Source organism: Fistularia commersonii, chromosome 24, assembly GCF_037954325.1.
Source record: "Fistularia commersonii isolate RoL2024-O1a breed Wild chromosome 24, RoL_Fcom_v1.0, whole genome shotgun sequence".
Lineage (NCBI taxonomy): Eukaryota > Metazoa > Chordata > Actinopteri > Syngnathiformes > Fistulariidae > Fistularia > Fistularia commersonii.
Genome location: NC_141307.1, coordinates 6,198,999 through 6,218,979, shown reverse-complemented (window position 1 = coordinate 6,218,979; position 19,981 = coordinate 6,198,999). Strand labels below are relative to the sequence as shown.

The window sequence follows — 19,981 nt, the reverse complement described above, 5'->3', positions numbered from 1 at the left end:
AGTAACATGAGCATTTATAATAAATGTTCACATATAACACTTCAATTGGCACTTAAATCTACAGTGTACTTTTATTGCTTTATTTGATCCAAATAATATATCAATTTCACATTTGTGAGGAATGAAACAGGTTGAAACAATGTTATTACAGATTTTATAGCCAACACAAAGTTCTCAGAAAAAGACCAAGGACATGAAACATGGAAAAATAACGAATGTAGGGGGGAAAAGTCAGAAATGACCACACGGCTTTATCGTCAAGGCTGCAGCAGCTCCAGTCTCATGCTAGTTATTTCCATCGCCATTTCCAACATTTCAGTCATTGTTCTCTATTTTTATCATTTTAATGCTCCTGGAAAGAGGATGTTGCTGTGTAGGACTGGCCGGTGAATAGAAAAACAGATCCCACGACTGGACCTTGCCATTTGTTTGGGACTTTTGATTTTGCTCGAACCCAACAGCACTCTTGAAAAACAGCCGTCCCACCGACAGTGTTTTTTAAGCAAAAAAAATGTTTTTGTCAGTTAACTGTTAAAAATACCAAACATATCGACTGCATACGATCTGGAGGGAGACAGTCAACAACCTTGCCGTTTACTTGGCTACAGGGAAGATCTGTGACTGTGTAAAATACAACACCAGTGCTTGAATACACAAGAAGAATTTGGTTTTGATTACATCATGGAGTGTGACTGGCAAACAGACGTCGTGATGACCTTGGCTTGGATGACCTTGATGGACGCTGGTCAAATCAGACAAATGCCTGTCACCAAGGATTTTTTTTTTAAATTTCAAATCAGATTCTCTAAATTAAAAGCATAATAATCAAGAGATGAAACACTGTCTTTGATTAGATTCAGAACAATTTGGTCAGAGCGTGTCGCTGAAGATCAGTAGGATCGGTTGTCAAGCCCATTTGGGTCGATGCCGCACTGCTGCCAAGGGTTTTCATGACAAACCTGGAGACAAAACAGAAAATTAAATCCCATAAACTTTACATTTGAACTGCATGAGACCTTCAGTACCAGTGCATTTCGGTTCTGTCATATCATCCAATAAGAGAGCTGGAGAATTTCAGTAAAACAAAAATAATGTAGTTCTTTGTATGTGGATTACACAAAACGATTATTCAGATTCCTGAACCGCATGGATATGGGTGACGTTCAAGTTGCATGAAAGGTTGCATTACAGCTCCTCCTTCTGACCATTTTTAAGAAGTGTATGTTCCCGCAGCCCTCCTAGATCACCATCCTTATTCTTGGAATTGCTGAAGATGCGTCACAGTTTGTCTTGACGACAGACAGGGAATATATAGTCTGTTTACTATCGACAGACTGCCGCTGTCATTTGTTTATTTTTAAAGGCATCCCATACATGTATATCTAATGCTTTCGCCCAATAAATAAAAAAGGCGATAACTTTTTATTTTTTATTTTATGTTTTTCATTTCAGATTCGAAAAGACAAACTTTATTGGTTCCACAAAATTGGAAATTCAATTGCCATAGCAATATTTCAAATAGTGCAATAATAGTTGTAAAAAAAACTCGTTTTATAATTAATGAACGTATTTATTGAGAGAAATGAGACAATGTCATGTAAAAGAAATCAGGTTTCATGATTTAATGAGACGGAACTCGATGCAATTTTCAGGAACCCATATTCGTGATTCAATTTACCGCCCTATTTCTTACGATGGGAAAAGACAGCAAGCGAGTCCTTTCATTTCTGAAATGAAAATGCTATTCAAAAATAAAATTTAACGAATAGTAACGTAAACAAACGTCAAAGGTCACCGAGTCATATGGGGCTGATCACGTGATCTCGGTGTTGACAAGCCCCGCTCCTTGTATTTGATTGGAGGACAGTCCCTGCGGCACGCTGTGATTGGCCAAGACAGCCCGTTTCTCGTTTCTGGGTTTCCTGGTTTGTTCCTGCAAACACATCCGTCCTCAGTCAAGCGTCTGACACTTTGCTTTTTTTCATTTCCTACCAAAGCAGCAACAATGCTGGCATGGTACCTTTTTTCTCTAATTTCGTGGGCTGTCGTAGGTAAGACACGAAAATTACCTGTCGTATATTTTCAATTAATTTCGTGTTAAGGAAAGCTAAGGACAATACACGTATAGTGAATGTTATTCACTTAAAATATGGCGTTAAAGTTTGCAGCTAGTTCTCGTCTGTCTTAGATCATTTACATTTGGCTTTTTCATAGATCACTGATATGATACACAGGAGATCTCTTCATCAGTCGATGAAGACAGTTTGAAACTGGAAGAATTGTATACGAGTCATACATATAAGAGTTAAATATCAGAACTAATAATGACATTACACCTGAGTGTAACCATATACTTGAAATTCAACTAGATTTTTTTCATATATATTTCAACCCTTCACTTTCTTGTCAGATATTGATGGAAAGGCCGTTCCTTCATTTCCTGATTTTGGGAATGTCTATCATGTTAGAGGTAAGCAAGTCATCCACATTGCAGACTCCACAGTCTGTCCTCACATATTTGCTATTTTGCAATGACAATCGATATTTTCATTGCAGGGGTGATATCCCTGCCCTATGCTGAAATCCTGGAGCCATTCGAGGCCTGGTTGGACCTCGGGGCTAAGTCCAGCAGGATTGACTATTACTATGGTGAGAAACAAGTCGTTTAATTTTTTTTTTTTTTTTTTATCATCATGCATTGGTCCCTGTGAAACCTGACTCTGCTAATATGTGAAACTCAAAACCCGCCATGTCAGACAAAAAGAGACCATAGTGGAACTTACATAATCATGTGACTTCTCCTTTTTCCTGTATTTCCTGACTTTTTTTTTTCCTTCTTCATCTTTTAACCCATCATAATGAACCCCAAGTGTTGCTTTAACTGCTGCAATGGAGTCATATCTATGAACAGACATTAAAATCCTTTCAAGGAAAATGTACAAAATTCTTCACAGACTATTCAGTCTGGTTTTCCAGCAGCCCACGCTTTTCTCTCTAAAATGACATAGATTATTTAAAAAACCTACTGCAGTTCTTTTTTCTCCCATAAACATGTATGCTATAGGATGGACTCATTCCTGCTTTGCCTCCTGTCTTTTCGTCAGTGTCAGTGTTTCTAGACCACACAACATCGTCTTATCCACCTTTCCTTTCATTCCGGCTGATAGTCTTGTATCTCATCGTACCCCTGTTACTTTTCTCCACCCATTCCAACCTGCTTGGACCTGCATCTTTACCTCTTTTGCACTCTCTGTTCCTAACGACTGTTGACCCCAAGTGCCTGAAATCCTCCGACTTCTTCATCCCCACTCCCTGAAGCCTCACTGTTCCGCTCAGGTTCTCATTAGATAACTTTATCATCAGCTGAGATCTGACGTGATTCGCCAGGTTTATCATCATGTTATGCTGTTGTACCAATCATGGTGTCTGCAATCTGTCTTTGTTTGGTATGCCTCTTTTATTTACTGACTGAGCAAATGGAAAAACTAGAAAACCTTGGATTGATTTCCCTTACTGCTGACTGTTGAAAGGTTAAGTCAGTGCATTGTTCTTTGGTTTATAATTGGGGGGGATGATCGGAAAATACAGCTTTACAAAACAAATGTACCAGTTATAGTTCTTGATTTTTTATTCATTATTTGTTTCTAAAAGTTTATTTATTTATCTATTTATTTTAGGTCTGTTTTTATTGTCCTCTGCTCTCGTGGTCCTGAGAATGTCTGCTTTATGGCCCTCTCAGACACACCACGGTTCGGCTGCACTTGCCGCTGCTTTCACCACACAACTCCTGGAAGCCATAAATTTAATTTCAAAACTGTCTTTGCATGGTCATTTTACAGTTGCCGTTTATGAGGATGCACTTATTCAAGTACATCTGATGTGTTCACCGCTTTCCCTGTGACGTCTTTGTCGTAAACTTCTATTCGGCAGTTCTGGAAAATCAGACACACGCTTGATTAGTTTTCTTTCCTCATTGTATCTAATGGGCCACCTGCTGTGGCTGCAAGACTTTGGAAATAATGGGTTTCATCAAAGTGGTGCTGTTGTTGCATTGTGTCTGGATGGTCCATTAATATTTAACTTCAACCATCTCTCAAACTGATCTTGGACAGGTGTGGTGCGAACATACCAGCTGGGTGCGGCACTGGCCTGGGGCACCTCCTATAAAATTTCTCCTCAGACCACAGAGACTGAGCAAAACGTAATGAAGTGCTTCCAGGTCAATGGAACTGAGGAAGATAATGTCACTCCGCAGGCATCTCTGCCCGATATCAGCGGTTTCCAGGTGTGCACTCGTGTCTCAAGAAACCGAAAATAGTAGTTGTATGTTGTTTTAGTCTTCGTTGTCACAGTAAATCTGTATTTCCCTTAGTACCTAAGGACAGAAAACTTCCGAGGCTACCTGTGTGACGTCTGGCAGAATGTGACCACCATCGGCCACAAGAAAAACACCTACACACTGTGGGTGAGCCATTCTGAGGGGGGAAAAGACAGCAAAAAAAATCCTGCCACGCCTGTCCACTATGAGATGATGGGATACAACACGCTGCTTGGGTCCCACTATGACAAATACCTGGTGGACTACAACAATTTCAGCACGAGTGTAGATCCTAGTGTCTTCTTACTTCCTGATGGTTCGTGCACAGAATAGTGGCTTGTGCTGAGATGTTTTAGAAGAAAATTGAGAAAACGTCTTAATTATTTACTCTTTTTTTTTTTTCCCCACAGGATTGACCTGCGGAGGATTTGATGGTCCAGGTGTGGAGCACCACATGTTGGCCAATCCGATGAAAGAGCTCGTCCACACCTCATCTTCTGGCCACCCTCAGCGCATTTTCAGCCATTACAAAGAGAAGTTTCAGCGTCAATACCGTGACGAAAATGAACACGAGGAGAGAGAACAGGCGTTTGTTCATAATCTCAGGTATGAAGAATCGAATACAACTTCACCCAAATGCAAAAATCAAATTGGGGCTCTTCCTTTTCCAAATCTCCCCTGTATAAACCTAGATTTCCAGAGAAATAGTCCCATAGAAGTCCTTTGTGTTTTCTGGAATCGTGCTGCTCCTGGAAGCGCTGGTCATTCTCTGTTGGTCTCTGTGCTAGATATGTCCATTCAAAGAACAGAGCTGGGTTGTCCTACTCCCTCTCGCTGAACTCGTTGTCTGATCGAACCATGTCAGAGCTGGACACCATGAGGGGAAGAAAACACGGGAAAACTCCAAACAATGGCCTCCCCTTTCCGTCTTACATTTTCAAGGAAGTGCAACTGCCCGAGTCTCTTGACTGGAGGCTTTATGGTAAGAAAACAGGCCTGTGATGAAATGTTTACCAGACATCCTCTGCCTGATTGTAGTGTTTACCCGAACCTTACTCTGCAGGCGCCGTGACCCCAGTGAAGGACCAAGCCATCTGTGGTTCCTGCTGGAGCTTTGCCACCACTGGAGCAGTAGAGGGCGCTCTCTTCCTTAAGGTAAAAAAAAAAAAATATTCTGCTGTTCTCACTGGAATCATTTGAACCCAAATGACATCCTCAGCAAACTCCTTGAAGCCGCAGATGTTCAGCATGCCTCTTCATCTGCTTATGTTTGTTATTGCCATCATTCTAAATTATATTCTAGAGGAATTATCAAGGAAAATTCTGGTATACATATATATGGGGCATAAAAAAAGGGCAAACAAACTTTCAGATTTTTATTCATCACCTCCAGAAATAGATAAAAATGTGACTGAAATTGCTTTAAGATTATTAATACAGGACAGATGGATGTATGTTTATCTGTTATCAACACAAAAAGGTAGTTGATCCATCAAATGACCAAATGAAATAGTAAAATTACATGTTAAAAGATAATTACAGACAGCAAAGGTCAAGTAGGAGGTCAAGTACACGGGTACAAAAGGTCAAGTACACAATGTTAAATATTTTGTAAAGGATCAATAACGCACTTCATCTTATCTAACATAAATTCCATTCACATTTTTTTTTCATGCTGAGCATGAAAGTGAAATGGGAGGTATTCCTCTGTCTGTTCCTTGTCTGATTGTCACGCCAGAAGCTCCGGCAACAGATTCACAATATTTCTCAACGTGAACTCTGTAAAATCCATATTCGGTAACGTGCTGGTGCTACACCACGTGCCGTTAGCTTAGCTTTAGCAGCGCAAGAATATCATGTCGAACCTATCCTAATGTCCGTTCGCAGTACTGCAGCCACACGCGTGCAGGACAACACGTGCTCCGATTTTGACTCTGTGCCTTTTCAATCAGATTGGTTCTGTTTTTAGTCAGTCAAGAGGGGCGGATCTGCATGACACCTCATTCTGTTAGCCTCACGTGTGACAGTCACAGTAAGAGCGGATAAATAAACCTGAGTGAGTGTCAGCTGTGGCCCGCCCCTCCCATGGAAGCTGAGACTCAAAGGCATTCCTCTCCCCGTGTTGCCCGGCAACTTGATCCAAACATTGGGCGGGTTTGTTATGTGATGTGATGGCACCCCATGGAAGACCACAGACCCTTTCTCCACACCGGCTTTTTTAACTTTTGTTCCGGTTCGTTACTTCTCTAATTGATAGTTGGAGAGATTTTTAGAAAAACAGACCCAAATAGTGAAACAAGTGTGAGGTGGATGGTGATTGAAGGCCTATTATTTTTAATACTAAAGGAGGTGGATGGTGATTGAAGGCCTATTATTTTTAATACTAAAGGGTGTTGTGTAGTCATTTATTGTTCTAGTGCTTAGTGTGTAAATGTTAAATATGGAGAGAAGGTTATGTTTACGTGTCATATTGACATGAAGTTAAAGCTCCTCCCCAATCAAACGCCTCCATCTAAGCATTAACCGTCACTCGTGTTTGTCAGGTCTTGTTTTTGCCTTCGGCTTTGTCGTCTAATAATCTAGTTTAAAAAAATCCATAAGGAATTGACTCACACTTTTGAGGAAATTGGAAAATGCCAAAACTACCTGGTATTTATTGTGATTTCTGAGCCTGAGCCTCCACATCAAACCTTTTGTCCCATTGTTTAGTTACCATCTGACCTTTGTCCTCTCCACTCACCTGCTCCCCACCTTTTTCTTGTCATCACAGTTGTAATTATATCCCCTTTTATTTTTGTTGCTTCTACCCAGGTCAACAATCCCCATTGTAAGAAGACCCCAAGGCCGGCGTAACTGCCGGAATTGAATTCCCGAGAATGCGGAGATGTGCGGCTGAGTAATGTGGATGTCAGAGCTGAGTCGCGTTGCTGCTTTTGTCTTTCAGACGGGGTCCTTGCAGGTTCTGTCTCAACAGATGCTGGTGGACTGCTCCTGGGGTTTTGGCAACAATGGCTGTGATGGCGGTGAGGAGTGGAGAGCCTACGAGTGGATCATGAAACACGGAGGCATCGCAACCACAGAGACCTATGGGGCTTATTTGGGAATGGTGAGATGGTTTTAAGATTTAGTGTCTGTGCTTGCCAAAACCACGGTTATAAGTTTGGTCTTCAACTGTCATGTCGACGTAATGATCCGTGGACCGGGCTTCCATCGTGGATTTGTTTCCTTATTTGTAAAATCCTCCAGACATGGATGTGAAACAACCATGAAAAAAAAAAAGAAGCGAAAATAACAGAAAAGGAGAAATGGTTTCAGTATCCCCACATTTTCCCATCAAAACTTGCAGCATTACTTTTTTAAAGTTGTCATTGATATTAACAGTCTGTGTGCATTTTTAAACCTTGATGTTATGTTTGCTTGCAGGAGCAAAGTTAGGGTGAATTGTTCATTTTAGGAGCCTGAGTAAAGCGGGAAAGGGGAAAAATTGACTTTTATGGAAATCCAGGTGTACCTCGCCTCCACAGAGAGGACCATAATCCTTCATCAGTTCCGTGGATGGGAGCATGATAGTTTGCTGTGTGTGTGTGTGTGCGTTATCCCGCCATCCAGGCAGGCTGAAAATGGTGTGACTCCAGGTCCACAACAATCCCTGACTTCACCGCCTGCCCGTGATGTTTCTCTCTCCCCTCTCCGACCAGAATGGATTCTGCCACTTGAACTCATCGCAGCTCACCGCTCAGATCCAGAGCTACACCAACGTCACATCTGGGGATGCCGAGGCCCTGAAGCTGGCGGTTTTCAAAAACGGGCCGGTGGCCGTGAGCATAGATGCCTCGCATCGATCCTTTGTTTTCTACAGCAACGGCGTCTATTACGAGCCTGCTTGCGGTAGGTGACCTTACTACGTGCACACAGACGCTGTACGCTGTATTTTTTTCCCCCCAGTTGTTCGCAGTTGAACATCTTGTGACATGCAGTCTTGTTTTCCAGGTAATACCCCCGATGATTTGGACCACGCTGTGCTGGCGGTAGGTTATGGCGTCCTCAGCGGTCAACCGTACTGGTTAATTAAGAACTCGTGGTCTACATATTGGGGAAATGATGGCTACATCCTCATGTCCATGAAAGACAACAACTGCGGCGTCACCACGGATGCCACGTATGTTACTCTGGCTTAGATGTGCCTCTCCTCTGTTGTCTGTTGAAAAACGCTTGTTAATTCCGATACTTTCCTGTGGCTTGATGATTTGCACTGGTATTGAACTGTGGGAGTCAAATTGGCCGGATTGCGAATGTAAAACGATCATCATTTGAGGACGTTTAAGGTACACATGCCATAATAGAACAAATGTAAGTCGCAAAAAAGCGAGGAATATGTTGTCGCTCAGCAGGTTTGGGCTTTTTATTCACACCAAGGACTTGATTCACAGCATGACTACGCTCTTCCCACTCCATGTAAAGGTGACTTCCTGTAATCGCTGTTGAATAACACAACTGCATTTCAGAAGAATTGGAGCACATGAAGTCAGTCCGAGCATCTCTGTCTTGATGTAACTTCTCTCTCTTTATTTATTGATAAAGATTGAGAAATAAAAATTTGACGGATTTACTTGAATTGCTTATCAATGATCTGATTTTCAGATACATTTTGGTCAAATGTTTCTTCCTTTTTTTTTTTTTAGTCTGGTCATGCTGATAAAAGTTGCTATTTTACTATATCATTATCACCGTTGAATCTGGCACGACCTCTGCAGGAATAATGTATTCCATGGTTTTATTCAATCATTGAATTTGACATCATACTTGACAGCACTGAAAAAGAATGATTCATTTTGATTCAAATACTGTCTGAAACATTTTCAGATAATCAACGAACTAAATAATGTTTCTGGGTTTATTTTTGTTTATGTGACAATGCTGCCACTAGTGTCTTTTAATGTGAATGCCAAAGGTTGAGTCCTGGATGTGTAGATCATATCATTAATTTGAGCTGCTGAATAATTGTGAACCGTAAAATGTTGTCTGTCGGAAGTTAAAATGCTGCACACAATAAGTAAATACGGGAAATAAACGCTTTCAAAAAATGATTTTGACACATTTATTGCTGGTAACACAAAGGCACAGTGCAAAAATCACTTTGTGTTTTCTTTTTTTTCTTTTTTTAAATGCATTCAGATGCACTGGTCCAAAATCAATGCAATTTCACATTAACTTGACTGGTAAATCTCCACATACCTGCATGCCAGGTAACAGTAAGGTATGCTTCCCTCATGCAGCGGATTAGCCAATTGTCCCTTCTTTACATGCATTTAAAGCACTGCGTCCAGACGTGTGATTAATAGAATTTAGAGAATGACACAGACTGACCTAAGAGTAAAATACATAACTTTCCCGTATTATCTGTTTGTCATTGTATTAATACTTGGTAACACACAAAAAGCCCTTTCACGCTTGTAAAAATTCACATTACAGGATCATCCGGTGTACTACAAAGAAACGATCTTTACAAACATGTCAAATATTTCCTTACATGCCAATGAGTCACATCAGACACTAAAAATCACTGGATTAGTCTTATAAAAGGCTGCATTAGGCATAATGAAAGTAACTAATGCATGCACTCTCGATCTTGGCTTACTTCAGGGATGATGAAGACAGACAGCTTGTTGCTCGCTTGAGACAGCGTTATAGACACAGAGGTGTGTTGACCCTCGTATAAAAATATTGAGTTTTATGAAAATATGACATCCAAAAATAGCTGCTCGGGCTGACTGAAATAGAAAGGACATAGCAGTCCTGCTTTTAAAGCCTACATGTCCAATCTGATTCTACAGATCGGCACAGATTTAGAAATCTGAACAATCTCTCTGGGATTCGTACATTAGGGGTAACTGCATACTACCTTCTCGCAATAACATGTATAAAACCGACTCCCAGAGCTGTAACGAAAGCGTGCATTGAAATGCACGGAATTGAGAAAAAGTGACTTTCAGTTTGTAGACTTATGCTAATTTTTAGCTGCATTTTGTAGAAAAGAGGCCTTTTGATTTCTCCTGGCAGCATAATTGTGCATGTCCTCGTGTGCAAGCACCTTACTTGTCTCTCGTTTTTGCATAGAGCTCCTAATCAGTTGCATAGAGGGTGTTATGTTGGTTAATGTATCCGGCGTTAAAAAACTGGCTCCATTACATGACCAGTGGAATGTGATGTGAGCATTTTTTTGTTTACACTTGGTTATTAGGCTTGGCTTGCCAGCTCTTGCTTCTGCATGTCGCTTACTGACTGGCCGGCGTCCTCGCACATGTCCGGATTCTCCGCAATGGAAGACAGCCTGCAGGGAGACATATAACAAGTGGTCAATATGACAGAGGTTAAGTTTTCACATAGGAAATAGCAGGATGGTGAGATTTTCTTTCATGTTTGTGTCACATGAGCTGTACAAATATTTTTGCAGCTTCAAAGAATATTCCACTGAATTTGTGAAAAGAATCGGGGAAACTACAGGATATATCAGTAACTTGTTTTCCCAATTCATATATTGTCATCGGATTACACAAAATGCATCAACTCAAGTTTCATCACGTGATGCCCCAGAGCTAAAGGCACTACAACTGCAAAAAGAATTCGGCTCAACAAGATAACACAGTTCAGCAGCATTTGAAAGACACACAGGACATGGCCTTTACCAGTATTTGCAATTTGTCACCTGGAAACACAATTTAGCAGATCTGCTGCACTTTGCTGTTTTTTTTCCAATATTTCTTGCCATATCTGAAATGGCAGTTTAAAAGCAATCAAGTTTTAAGAACATGTGACTAACAAATTTTTCTTTCATTGGCTCATTGCAAGAAGGGCACTGGTTCATTTCCAGCAGAAATTGCTGCACCTTTCTTCCCAGCTTTGCTGACAACACTCTGGTCTGTGTGGTTGTCTCAATCACACTGACTACACCACTGTCCTTTTCACAGCATTCTGAATACGAAGCCCTGCTAACCCAGAATAATTCTCTTACTGATTAAAGCATAGAGCGGATATTATAACCGGTAATATCTTCCACTTAAATCCCTGAATTAGGTTTTAGGTTCCCACATTGCTCTACACAGAGCTGTCTTACTGAACATATGCTGTAGTTTTCACTAGTTTCACAAAGCACAGCCTTCGAGGATACTCGATTTTTTTTTTTAATATTTTGCACGTACGTTTTTAAGTTGCAGTGTGTTGAGCTCTTTTACAACTCTGAATAATTTAGACAGTGACTAAAATGTTTTATGGCAGTTGGATTTGCTTGACTAATCGAAAATCGCTGCCACGGTAAGAATTATCAGCGCATACCATGAACCCAATGACTGAGAATCTTCATAATGTAAAAACCTGAGCCTAAATCCCTGTAAAGATTATCCAAAATGAAAAAGTAAGAATCCAAACCTGACATTCCAATTCTCCACGTCCTCCACGGTGTCAGGGAGGGGTCTGTCCGCCGTTTCGGGCAACGCGAGTGCGAGGACAGCTCCCAGCAGCGGGGAGACCCCGAAGATGAACAGCGGTATGGTGGGGTTGTGGTTCTGAAGCATATTGATAATAGGAGCTAAAACACCCCCCATTCTGGCAAACATACAGGAAACCCCGATGCCCGTTTGCCTGAGTGGACAGGGGAAAAAAAAAAAGTCAAATTCCCATTGGATTATCAAAGGGTGTGTTTAATGGTTATGGTAAAGACAGATGTTGGTACCGTAGGACTGTGGGAAATATCTCAGCCGTGTAAACGTAGATGACGGCAAAGGAAGCTGTAATGCCAAACTTTCCCCACATGGCAAGACCGGTGAGGACTCTGGGATGATCTAATGGATAAGAAGAAAGTGGAACAAAAGAGACAAGGTGATTTTAAAAGAAAAAAAAAAAAACTTTTTCGAAGTCATCTGTTGATTTCAAAATCTTAATTTTAACAGTCGAGGCAAAAGAAAAAATGTTTTATTTGTTAGAAATACACTTGTTGATATTCCATCTTTGCATCTTTGTGTTGTCAGACATATTTCATGGACTTATTTTCTAAGAGGTCATGAACTACTATTTGGACCAAGATGCTAATATAAAACTTTAATGCAACAGTACAGATGTTGCTGTAAAAGATTTTGCGGGAACAGTGGGGAAATGCTGCTCTGTCACATTGATGTGTTTTTGTATGAAGGGAGATCCAAATGTTGGCCTGCTGGTTTGGAAACATGTTTACCACTTTCCCGTGCAGATGCTGAAACAGCTCCGCCCTCACCTGCTGGGACGGCGAGCATGAGGAGGCAGGCGAGTCCTCCGACCGCCAGGAAGCCGCTTTGAGTAAACCGTCGACTGCAGGGCAGGACGAGGAGAACCAGGGAACGAGCCGGGATCTCGACCAGCCCGAAAACAAACTGGGTCAAGTAGAGGTTTGTGCCCAACCTGGACACACCCAGGGAGAGCCCGTAATACACCAGCACATTCACGAACCTGTGAGAGGACGGGGAATGGAGGGAAGGAAGAAGTTTGTGATTTAGTCATTTTATGAGGTGAATGAACAAAAACGGAATCGACGTAAAAATCCTACCAAATGTAGAACAAGATGATGGCTCTCTTTCGCATGTGAGGGGTTCGTACAAGATCCATTGCTGTGTGAGTTCGTTTCTCTCCAGCATAAATCTCACACTTTTCAACCTGACGTGCAAACAGATAAAACCACGGGGTTCAATGTGAATGTCCATTGTCCTCCATCATTTGCAGCAAATTCCCAAAAGAGCGATCCACTCTACTGTCCAATGTCACACGTATTTATTATTGGTGATGTTTCATCACAAGTCAAACCCTTTGGCTTGTTTCTGCTGCTGACAATACCAGGACTTAATGATGTGGACAAATCTCCGCTCTCAACTGATGCACAGTCAGTCTCTTCTAGCAGGAGTGTCGTTTAACAACGGCCAATGCTTTGGAGCAGTTTAGAACAGGCAAATCATTTTACTGCCATTCCCCTGTTTGAATGGAACACATGCTTTCCTATGTATCATTTCATATGACAGATGCCTGGCAATGCTGTCTTCGCCCAGTGACAGCTGGGATAGGCTTCAAACCCCCGTGACCCTGACTAGAGTATAGATAATGAAGGAATGAAGGAATAATGGAGATAATCTGCATTGGAACTTGCATCAACTTTTCTTAGCATAACATACCCAGAAAATTTACATGAAATGAATGACCAACTTCACTATCAGAGAATCTGTTCCATTCCAGACATTTATGACAAGAGTGGTGGTTGGTGGCTGGCACCTGCTTATGATCTATTCATGATAAGCTAATTGCAGAGAGGAATTACCCACAAGGGATAATTAAAGTAGAAATAAAAACAACTAAATTGAGCAATAGTGAACTGAGTGAAACTAAAACACGGCCCTGGTTTTGGTGTCTCGGGGGAAAATCTAAACTAACGCCATCCACGGATGTTGTGTCTTGCTGCTGCTGCTTATGTCTATCTTGTCCTTGTATGTCTTGCTCCTTCTGCTAAACAATTTCCCAATCACATGTCATGGTCATCATCTCATAAACTAGTTTGGGCCGTCTACCATAAATTCATTTCAATTCAATGCAACCTCACAGTTAAATCCAATTATGGCTTGAAGCAGTCGGGTGGAAAAAAACTTCCGAGAACTCACTTGCACAGCAGGAGGTAAGACTCGGCCATTGATGAGGGCCGCTTTGCGGAGGAGGGCGATGGCTTCGTCCCTCCTCTCGTTGGCCAACAGCCATCGAGCGGAGTGAGGGAGAACCCTGACGAGAGGTAAAGACAGAAGGGACAAAGAGGTCATTCATCTGATGCGGTGGACTGAATGCACACTGGATGTAATGCTCACACGCCCATCGAACCCCACGCCCCACCATATATAGAAGATTAACAGGAAGCCAGGGGCTGATATAGCCAGTTGCAACTTCCTCCAGTCTCTTATAAGATATGCCACGCCTGCAAGGAGCATGTAGCCAAGACCAAAAGCGTAGTCGGTGATGATTCCGGCTAACATGCGTCTCTTGGTGCAGGTCCACTCAGTGCCTGAAGAGAGGAGAGGAAAAGGAAGGGAAGGGAGGGAAATGAAAGGAGAGGAGAGGGAAATGAGGATTTGGTTAAACTGAGGTGAAGGATTGGAGGATTGAGTGAGGGAAGAGAGGTGAGGATTTGTGTTCGGGGGGGACCAAAATGTTTTGATGCAGCAAAAACACTACATCAGGTCTAGTAACCAAAAATCTGACCTGAGTTAACATACACAGCTTGTTTTCGCAGGTCAAACTAATAATTAATATGTGAGTTTTATTAAAAATTACAGATGAGGTGTAAGTGTGAGATTCTCTTTCACACACATCTGTAGAAACTCACAGAGTCCTTCATGTAAGGGGCAGCTTGGTAACAAATGCCTTTTAAAAAGCATGTTGAAATTAACTTCTTTAATTTCTATAATTGTGGTAGAACTGTAATTGTACTAACTTATGTACTTATGTTATGCGACTCCTCAGTTCTAGAGAAGCCTGCATTTACTAGCATACAAAAAAATAGCGTTGCACCTGAAAACATTGTCACCTCCTGGAGGAAACCAGTGGGATACTTTGCAAATTTGCACTGTAGTACAGTACTATGAGTCGGTTTATGTGAATTTTACTCCATTATTCTTAGGCACATTCAGAAAATTTATATATTTGCATTTGTCCAGGCGGCTGCACGGCGGTTCGCCCTCTGCCTCATAGCAAGGCCGCTCCCTGGCTGTACCTTAGCCGTACAGATAATGAAAGAATTAACGATTCATCCGTGCAAGTTTCGCCGTATGTTATTGAAAATTAAATGGCAATTCTAGTTTCCTGAATAACCCGGACAGTCATAAACTATTGCGAGCGGTTAAAAGAAGGATATCAGCAGGATACCACGTATTTGCGGTGTGAAATATCCGAACGGCGAAATTAATCTGGTCATGTTTATGTTTAGCTCCTTTCTCCAGCAAAACCTGTGAAGAATCTGACCTGGCTATAAAACTGCTGCTGCCCTCAAACATGTAGCTCACAACAGGAGAGTCTCTGCGTGTGACACAGTGGGAGAATCTGAGCGGAGTGTTGGAATGCAGAATTCAACCTGCAGAACTCTTGGGGTTTGTGTTTTTCACCATGTTTGCAGGGAGTGAATGGTCCTGTTGAGATGAGATCATACCCAGCACGAAGGCGTTGATGATGACTCCGGATATGGTGGCACCGACCACAAAGCGAAGAATCACGTAGACATAGAAGTTGGGCGCGAAGGCAACGGCGACTCCAAAAACAGTCTGAAGAGCGAGGGACAGCAGCAGCACAAACCGGCGGCCGTACCTTGTGGGGCAGTGTTAAGGGAAAAAGCAATCATCTCGTGATAATGGTAAAGAAGTATGGCCGGCATGGAGTGTCTCTAAGCATTTGTAGATGAAAAAAGACCCACCATACTTGAGCTGCATAGGTCTACCGTGTAACTTGAGCTTTAGCTCATGTCCCTATGTCCACATAGCTATCACAGCAGGTACTCCCACTCGGTCTGCTCCTAAGCTATGCTTTGATGATGGGGATCTGGCCGGGGTTTATCTGTTGTGAGTGCAAGAGGCTAAGCCTACCTGTCAGCCATGGCCCCAAATATTGCAGATCCAACCAACAAGCCAAACATGTAGATGGACGAACCAAGGCTGTTCAGTCCGGCTTTGTCGCACACCAGGTTCCACTGCGGGGCGGAAGAAGAAATATATGTAATGAAACCTTATTGGGACTAACTACACAAAGAGTTGGCAAAAACTTCTTTTTTTTTCAGTCAGCCAGACAGACATGATTTTAGATATGCTAATGATACTGTTTTACATTAGCACATGTTTGTTTGCTTTAAAAAAAAAAGGCCTGGAAAGCAGTTCTTACACTCCTTTTGTTCTTTAGTCCCAATTGTTTCATTGTTCTCAGTGGCTTCCAAGGGACTGGGGTGTCAGTTGGCTCGTGGTAACATGATTAGCGTGTCTGGGCTTTGAAAGCACAGAGCCAGTGGATGTGATCGGATACTTGGGCTTCACAATAAGTATTCCGTTTGCGAAATTTCCGCCGGGTTTTTGTCGTAAGAGAGATATCCTGATCCGGGGTGAATTCCCTGGCCCGACCGGCCCGCTGGTTTTGAGTTGGAAGGTCGACCCAAAGTACACCAGAGTTTGCGTCTTATCACCGCTTTTCCGGTTTGCTACATGACAATTCCGTCCTATTGCCCAGGCTTGTTGAACCAATCCTTATCAAGATACCCGTCTCCAAATTGCTTCCAGGCTGAAAGCCTCCCCCATCTGTGTTTGTTAAGCCCAATTACCACAAGCCCTAAATTCCGGCAGGGCCACATCCTGAAGATAACCTGGGGGCATTGCTCCTTATGACCCTTTTCAGATCCGCTCCGCAAAAGAAACAACCACCGTCCTTGAAAACTTTGGACTACCCCTGCTAATTAAAGACCTTTAGACCTTTATCACAGTAAAGAGCACATATTTCCTCAGAGGGTCATCATTGCATGTTATGACACTTTGCACAGCCTTGACTCATCCCTCCTCTTTTATTGCGTGATATTAACGTCATAATGCCCACTCCCCCTAGGGCTGAAAAGATTAAAAATCCTGCTTAAGTAAGTCCCTCTGCTCAAAAGAAGTTCTTCCGAGAAATGCGATCCCCATCTTCCCAGTCGTCTATGTGATGGCATTTGTGGGACCAAATACGTGTCCGGAACGATCTGGGGCGTTGTGACTAAACTCCTTTTAGACTGTAATAAATAATGTCCTTACCTAACACAACCAAGTACTACATTTCAAATAATGTGGTTGAAATGGTGGTTCACTTGTATGGATGCACTTCTATTGAAATGATCTGCAGGACAGTCATGCCTGATACTAATGATTCTCGTTGTCGGCTCGACTTTTTTTTTTTTTTCATGTGATTTATTCTTGTTGTCGTGCATATGAAACAAAGAATTCTGGATTCTTGAAAATCTCCTTATCATGTACTGTTTTTGTATCACATTTGGCTTCTGACTTAGACAAATATATATATATATATTTATATATATATATATATATATATATATATATGTGTGTGTGTGTGTGTGTGTGTATACACATATATACGTACATATGTGTATATATGTATATAGATATATGTCTACGTATGTCTATATCTACATATATATATGGAGATGTCAATGTGCATAAATAAAATCTAACCGTCTCAAGCTAACGTTGTACATGCTCCTGGTAAGAAATTATTTTCCTCCAAGGGACTCAATGATGCCATTGAAAATTTTCTTGCTTTTTTTCTTTTTTTACATGTATGCAGATGACATGATAGTATACTGTAAAAACAGTAGATAGGTACATTTTAAAGTTTACTGGAAAACCCTCAAGTAGACCTCTAACTACATTGATTCCTTGGTTAATGAATGTAGACCAAGATTATAACCGGTCGCTGGAAAGTACAAAGTGAGACAGGATGATCTGAAGAAAACTGCTGTTAAAGATTGTACATATTAACGTGCCTGTTCGATTATAAAGAACCTCCAGCTGATCTCCAGGGCCGATGCCAGGATTGTAACAAAAAGTCACAGCCCGGGTTAAAGAGTTCATGTTAAAGAGTTTTAAAGTCCATGTCCTTAAATCTCCCTAAAGTGAGATCCTGGTCAGCTGCATGAGAGTAATTGCAGGATTTTGGCTCATTATGGTGGAGTTGCTTTTCGAGCTGTAGTGACTGGACTGCCGAAATCTCCGGAAGAACTTTTTGTCACAAATGTGATTTAAAAAAACTCTAAGCCTGATTTTATGGCGTGTCTTGTGGACTCGCCACTCCATGGGATCCCTTCATCTTTTCAGCTTCCCTGGATAATCTTATTATTTTAATTGTGTTTGCCCCCGGTGGTGTTTAAGACCATTTCAGTTTTTCAATATGACTGGAGCACCATATTTCCCTTCCCTGTACAATGAAAAGGGCCAGAAACAAAAACTTGAATTCTTGTTGAAATCTTCTTGTCTTGACAAATGGACATGTATTTTTTCACTTGAAGATGTTCTTGAATAGAACATATAACATATCAGTTATATTGGGAAACTCCCTATAGCTCATTAGAGGTGAAGAAGCCTCTCTTGAAATGACTTAAAGTGAAGAATTTCAAGTCCAGTTGCCAAGATTTCAAGGAGAATTCACAGTAACCTGGATGACTGAGAATCTCCACAGACAAATAGAAACCTGCTTATCTGAGATCGGCCCTGGAAACTACCTGCAGAAACAAGGGATGGTTTACTTTCCGTCTCCTTCCCGAATTAAACATTTTATCTATTTGTTTTGTCTTTTTTTGTGTGGGTCACCTCTGTAACCGTGGAGCTCTGGAAATTGTCTTTGCTGAACACCCATCCGTGGCCACATGGGAGCCGCTCCGTGTGGTTTGGGTGTCCGACCTCCGACAAGAAACACTGGGAGTCCGACTGGCTGAAGTTAACGGAAAGCAGCGACTGATTCCCGGCGGCTGAGACGGCGTCCTCCCGGCAGCGATGCGGCGGCGTGGCCCCGGTAAAGATGCTCACCATCATGTGGAAGGCGAGCAGGATCTGGGGTAAACAAATCCAGACGTACAAGATCTTCTGGTACTTACCGAAGCCACCGATGGCAGAGAGAATCTGGTCGAAATTCATTTTTGTTTTCAAAAACGGGGTTAATTTAAAATCGATATTCAAGTTCAGAAGGGCAGCACGGGGGTGCTGGTAGGGCACCGGGCGCTCGATGATGCGGTGAGGAACCGGTAAATCACTTCCCATGTGTCAGCGTGCTTTCTCCGCTCGTTTTTTATCAACTGGACGTGTTTCCTGTCGATCGATGATCCACCGCAGGAAGGATTCAACACATGCAAAAACACCCCAAGACGAAACCAAACAAAAACAACCCTCGAAACGCATCAGAGACGCGCCATGGGCTCGGCTTGCATCCACCGAGACGGATCTCCAGGAGAAGCGCATTCGGAAAGTGCGCGGATTTCAAGAAAACATTGATGTGGGTTTAAAAAAAAAGTAATGCAATAATTTGCCAGCTGCTTGCTGTTCGGGAAGCGTGTGCACGTCAATGGCAGCTGGGAGCGCGTCGGTGTGATCCATACATTAGGGCAGGGCCAGCGCATCATTACAAAACCCCCGAACAGGCGCTCCATTGTGGGGGTCACAGGGGACCCGCATCACTGTACACGCCATCGCGGTGTCAAAGATTGTGCAAAAAGAAATGCATTTTAGAATGTCATTCATCGTCGCGTTGGTTTGGCGTGCCGATGCAAGTAAACGCAACAAACAGCCCGATACAGTCACGGCAAACAACGCGTCTGGCGTGAGGACGGTTGGACTGCTGCCATCTGCTGGATATTTTGCGAAATGTATACTCTTTTTTTTGTCTTCTTACCTTTAATTACCCTTAAGTGAAAAGCATTTCTCATTTTTTTATATAATTCTTTGTTGTATTCTCCATCTTCAGTTTTGGGGACGTTTATTGAAATCCCCTCACTTTGGGCTATCAAAGGAAGATCCTATTCTATTCTTCACATCTAACAGCAAATGGGTTTTAATGTATTGATCCTTTTTGTTTCATTCTTTTAACAGAAGT

The 19,981-nt window shown here is 42.1% G+C and overlaps 2 protein-coding genes across 3 annotated transcripts; one reads left to right on the top strand and one right to left on the bottom strand.

Moving 5' to 3' along the window:
* The first annotated feature begins 1,915 nt into the window (after positions 1-1,915).
* LOC147219764 (digestive cysteine proteinase 2) lies at positions 1,916-9,402 on the top strand. Its single transcript, XM_086171700.1, has 11 exons — positions 1,916-2,051; positions 2,411-2,470; positions 2,557-2,649; positions 4,113-4,285; positions 4,373-4,634; positions 4,729-4,924; positions 5,107-5,300; positions 5,382-5,473; positions 7,263-7,424; positions 8,017-8,206; positions 8,309-9,402. Exons 1-11 carry the CDS (start codon positions 2,006-2,008, stop codon positions 8,494-8,496), a joined length of 1,656 nt encoding a protein of 551 aa, XP_086027826.1. The 5' UTR covers positions 1,916-2,005; the 3' UTR covers positions 8,497-9,402.
* On the bottom strand, positions 8,905-19,448 carry LOC147219763 (solute carrier family 22 member 13). Of its 2 annotated transcripts, none has more exons than XM_086171697.1 (10): positions 18,706-19,448; positions 15,952-16,055; positions 15,522-15,676; positions 14,213-14,381; positions 13,990-14,104; positions 12,894-13,000; positions 12,585-12,796; positions 12,048-12,156; positions 11,749-11,956; positions 8,905-10,649 (listed from the first exon to the last, which is right to left on the bottom strand). In XM_086171697.1, the coding sequence occupies exons 1-10, from the start codon at positions 19,150-19,152 to the stop codon at positions 10,326-10,328; spliced, it is 1,950 nt and encodes a 649-aa protein (XP_086027823.1). In that variant the 5' UTR covers positions 19,153-19,448; the 3' UTR covers positions 8,905-10,325. The 2 variants fall into 2 exon arrangements, with proteins under 2 accessions (XP_086027823.1, XP_086027824.1); XM_086171698.1 differs by having other exon boundaries at positions 10,409-10,649; positions 11,744-11,956.
* Between the last annotated feature and the right edge of the window lie 533 nt (positions 19,449-19,981).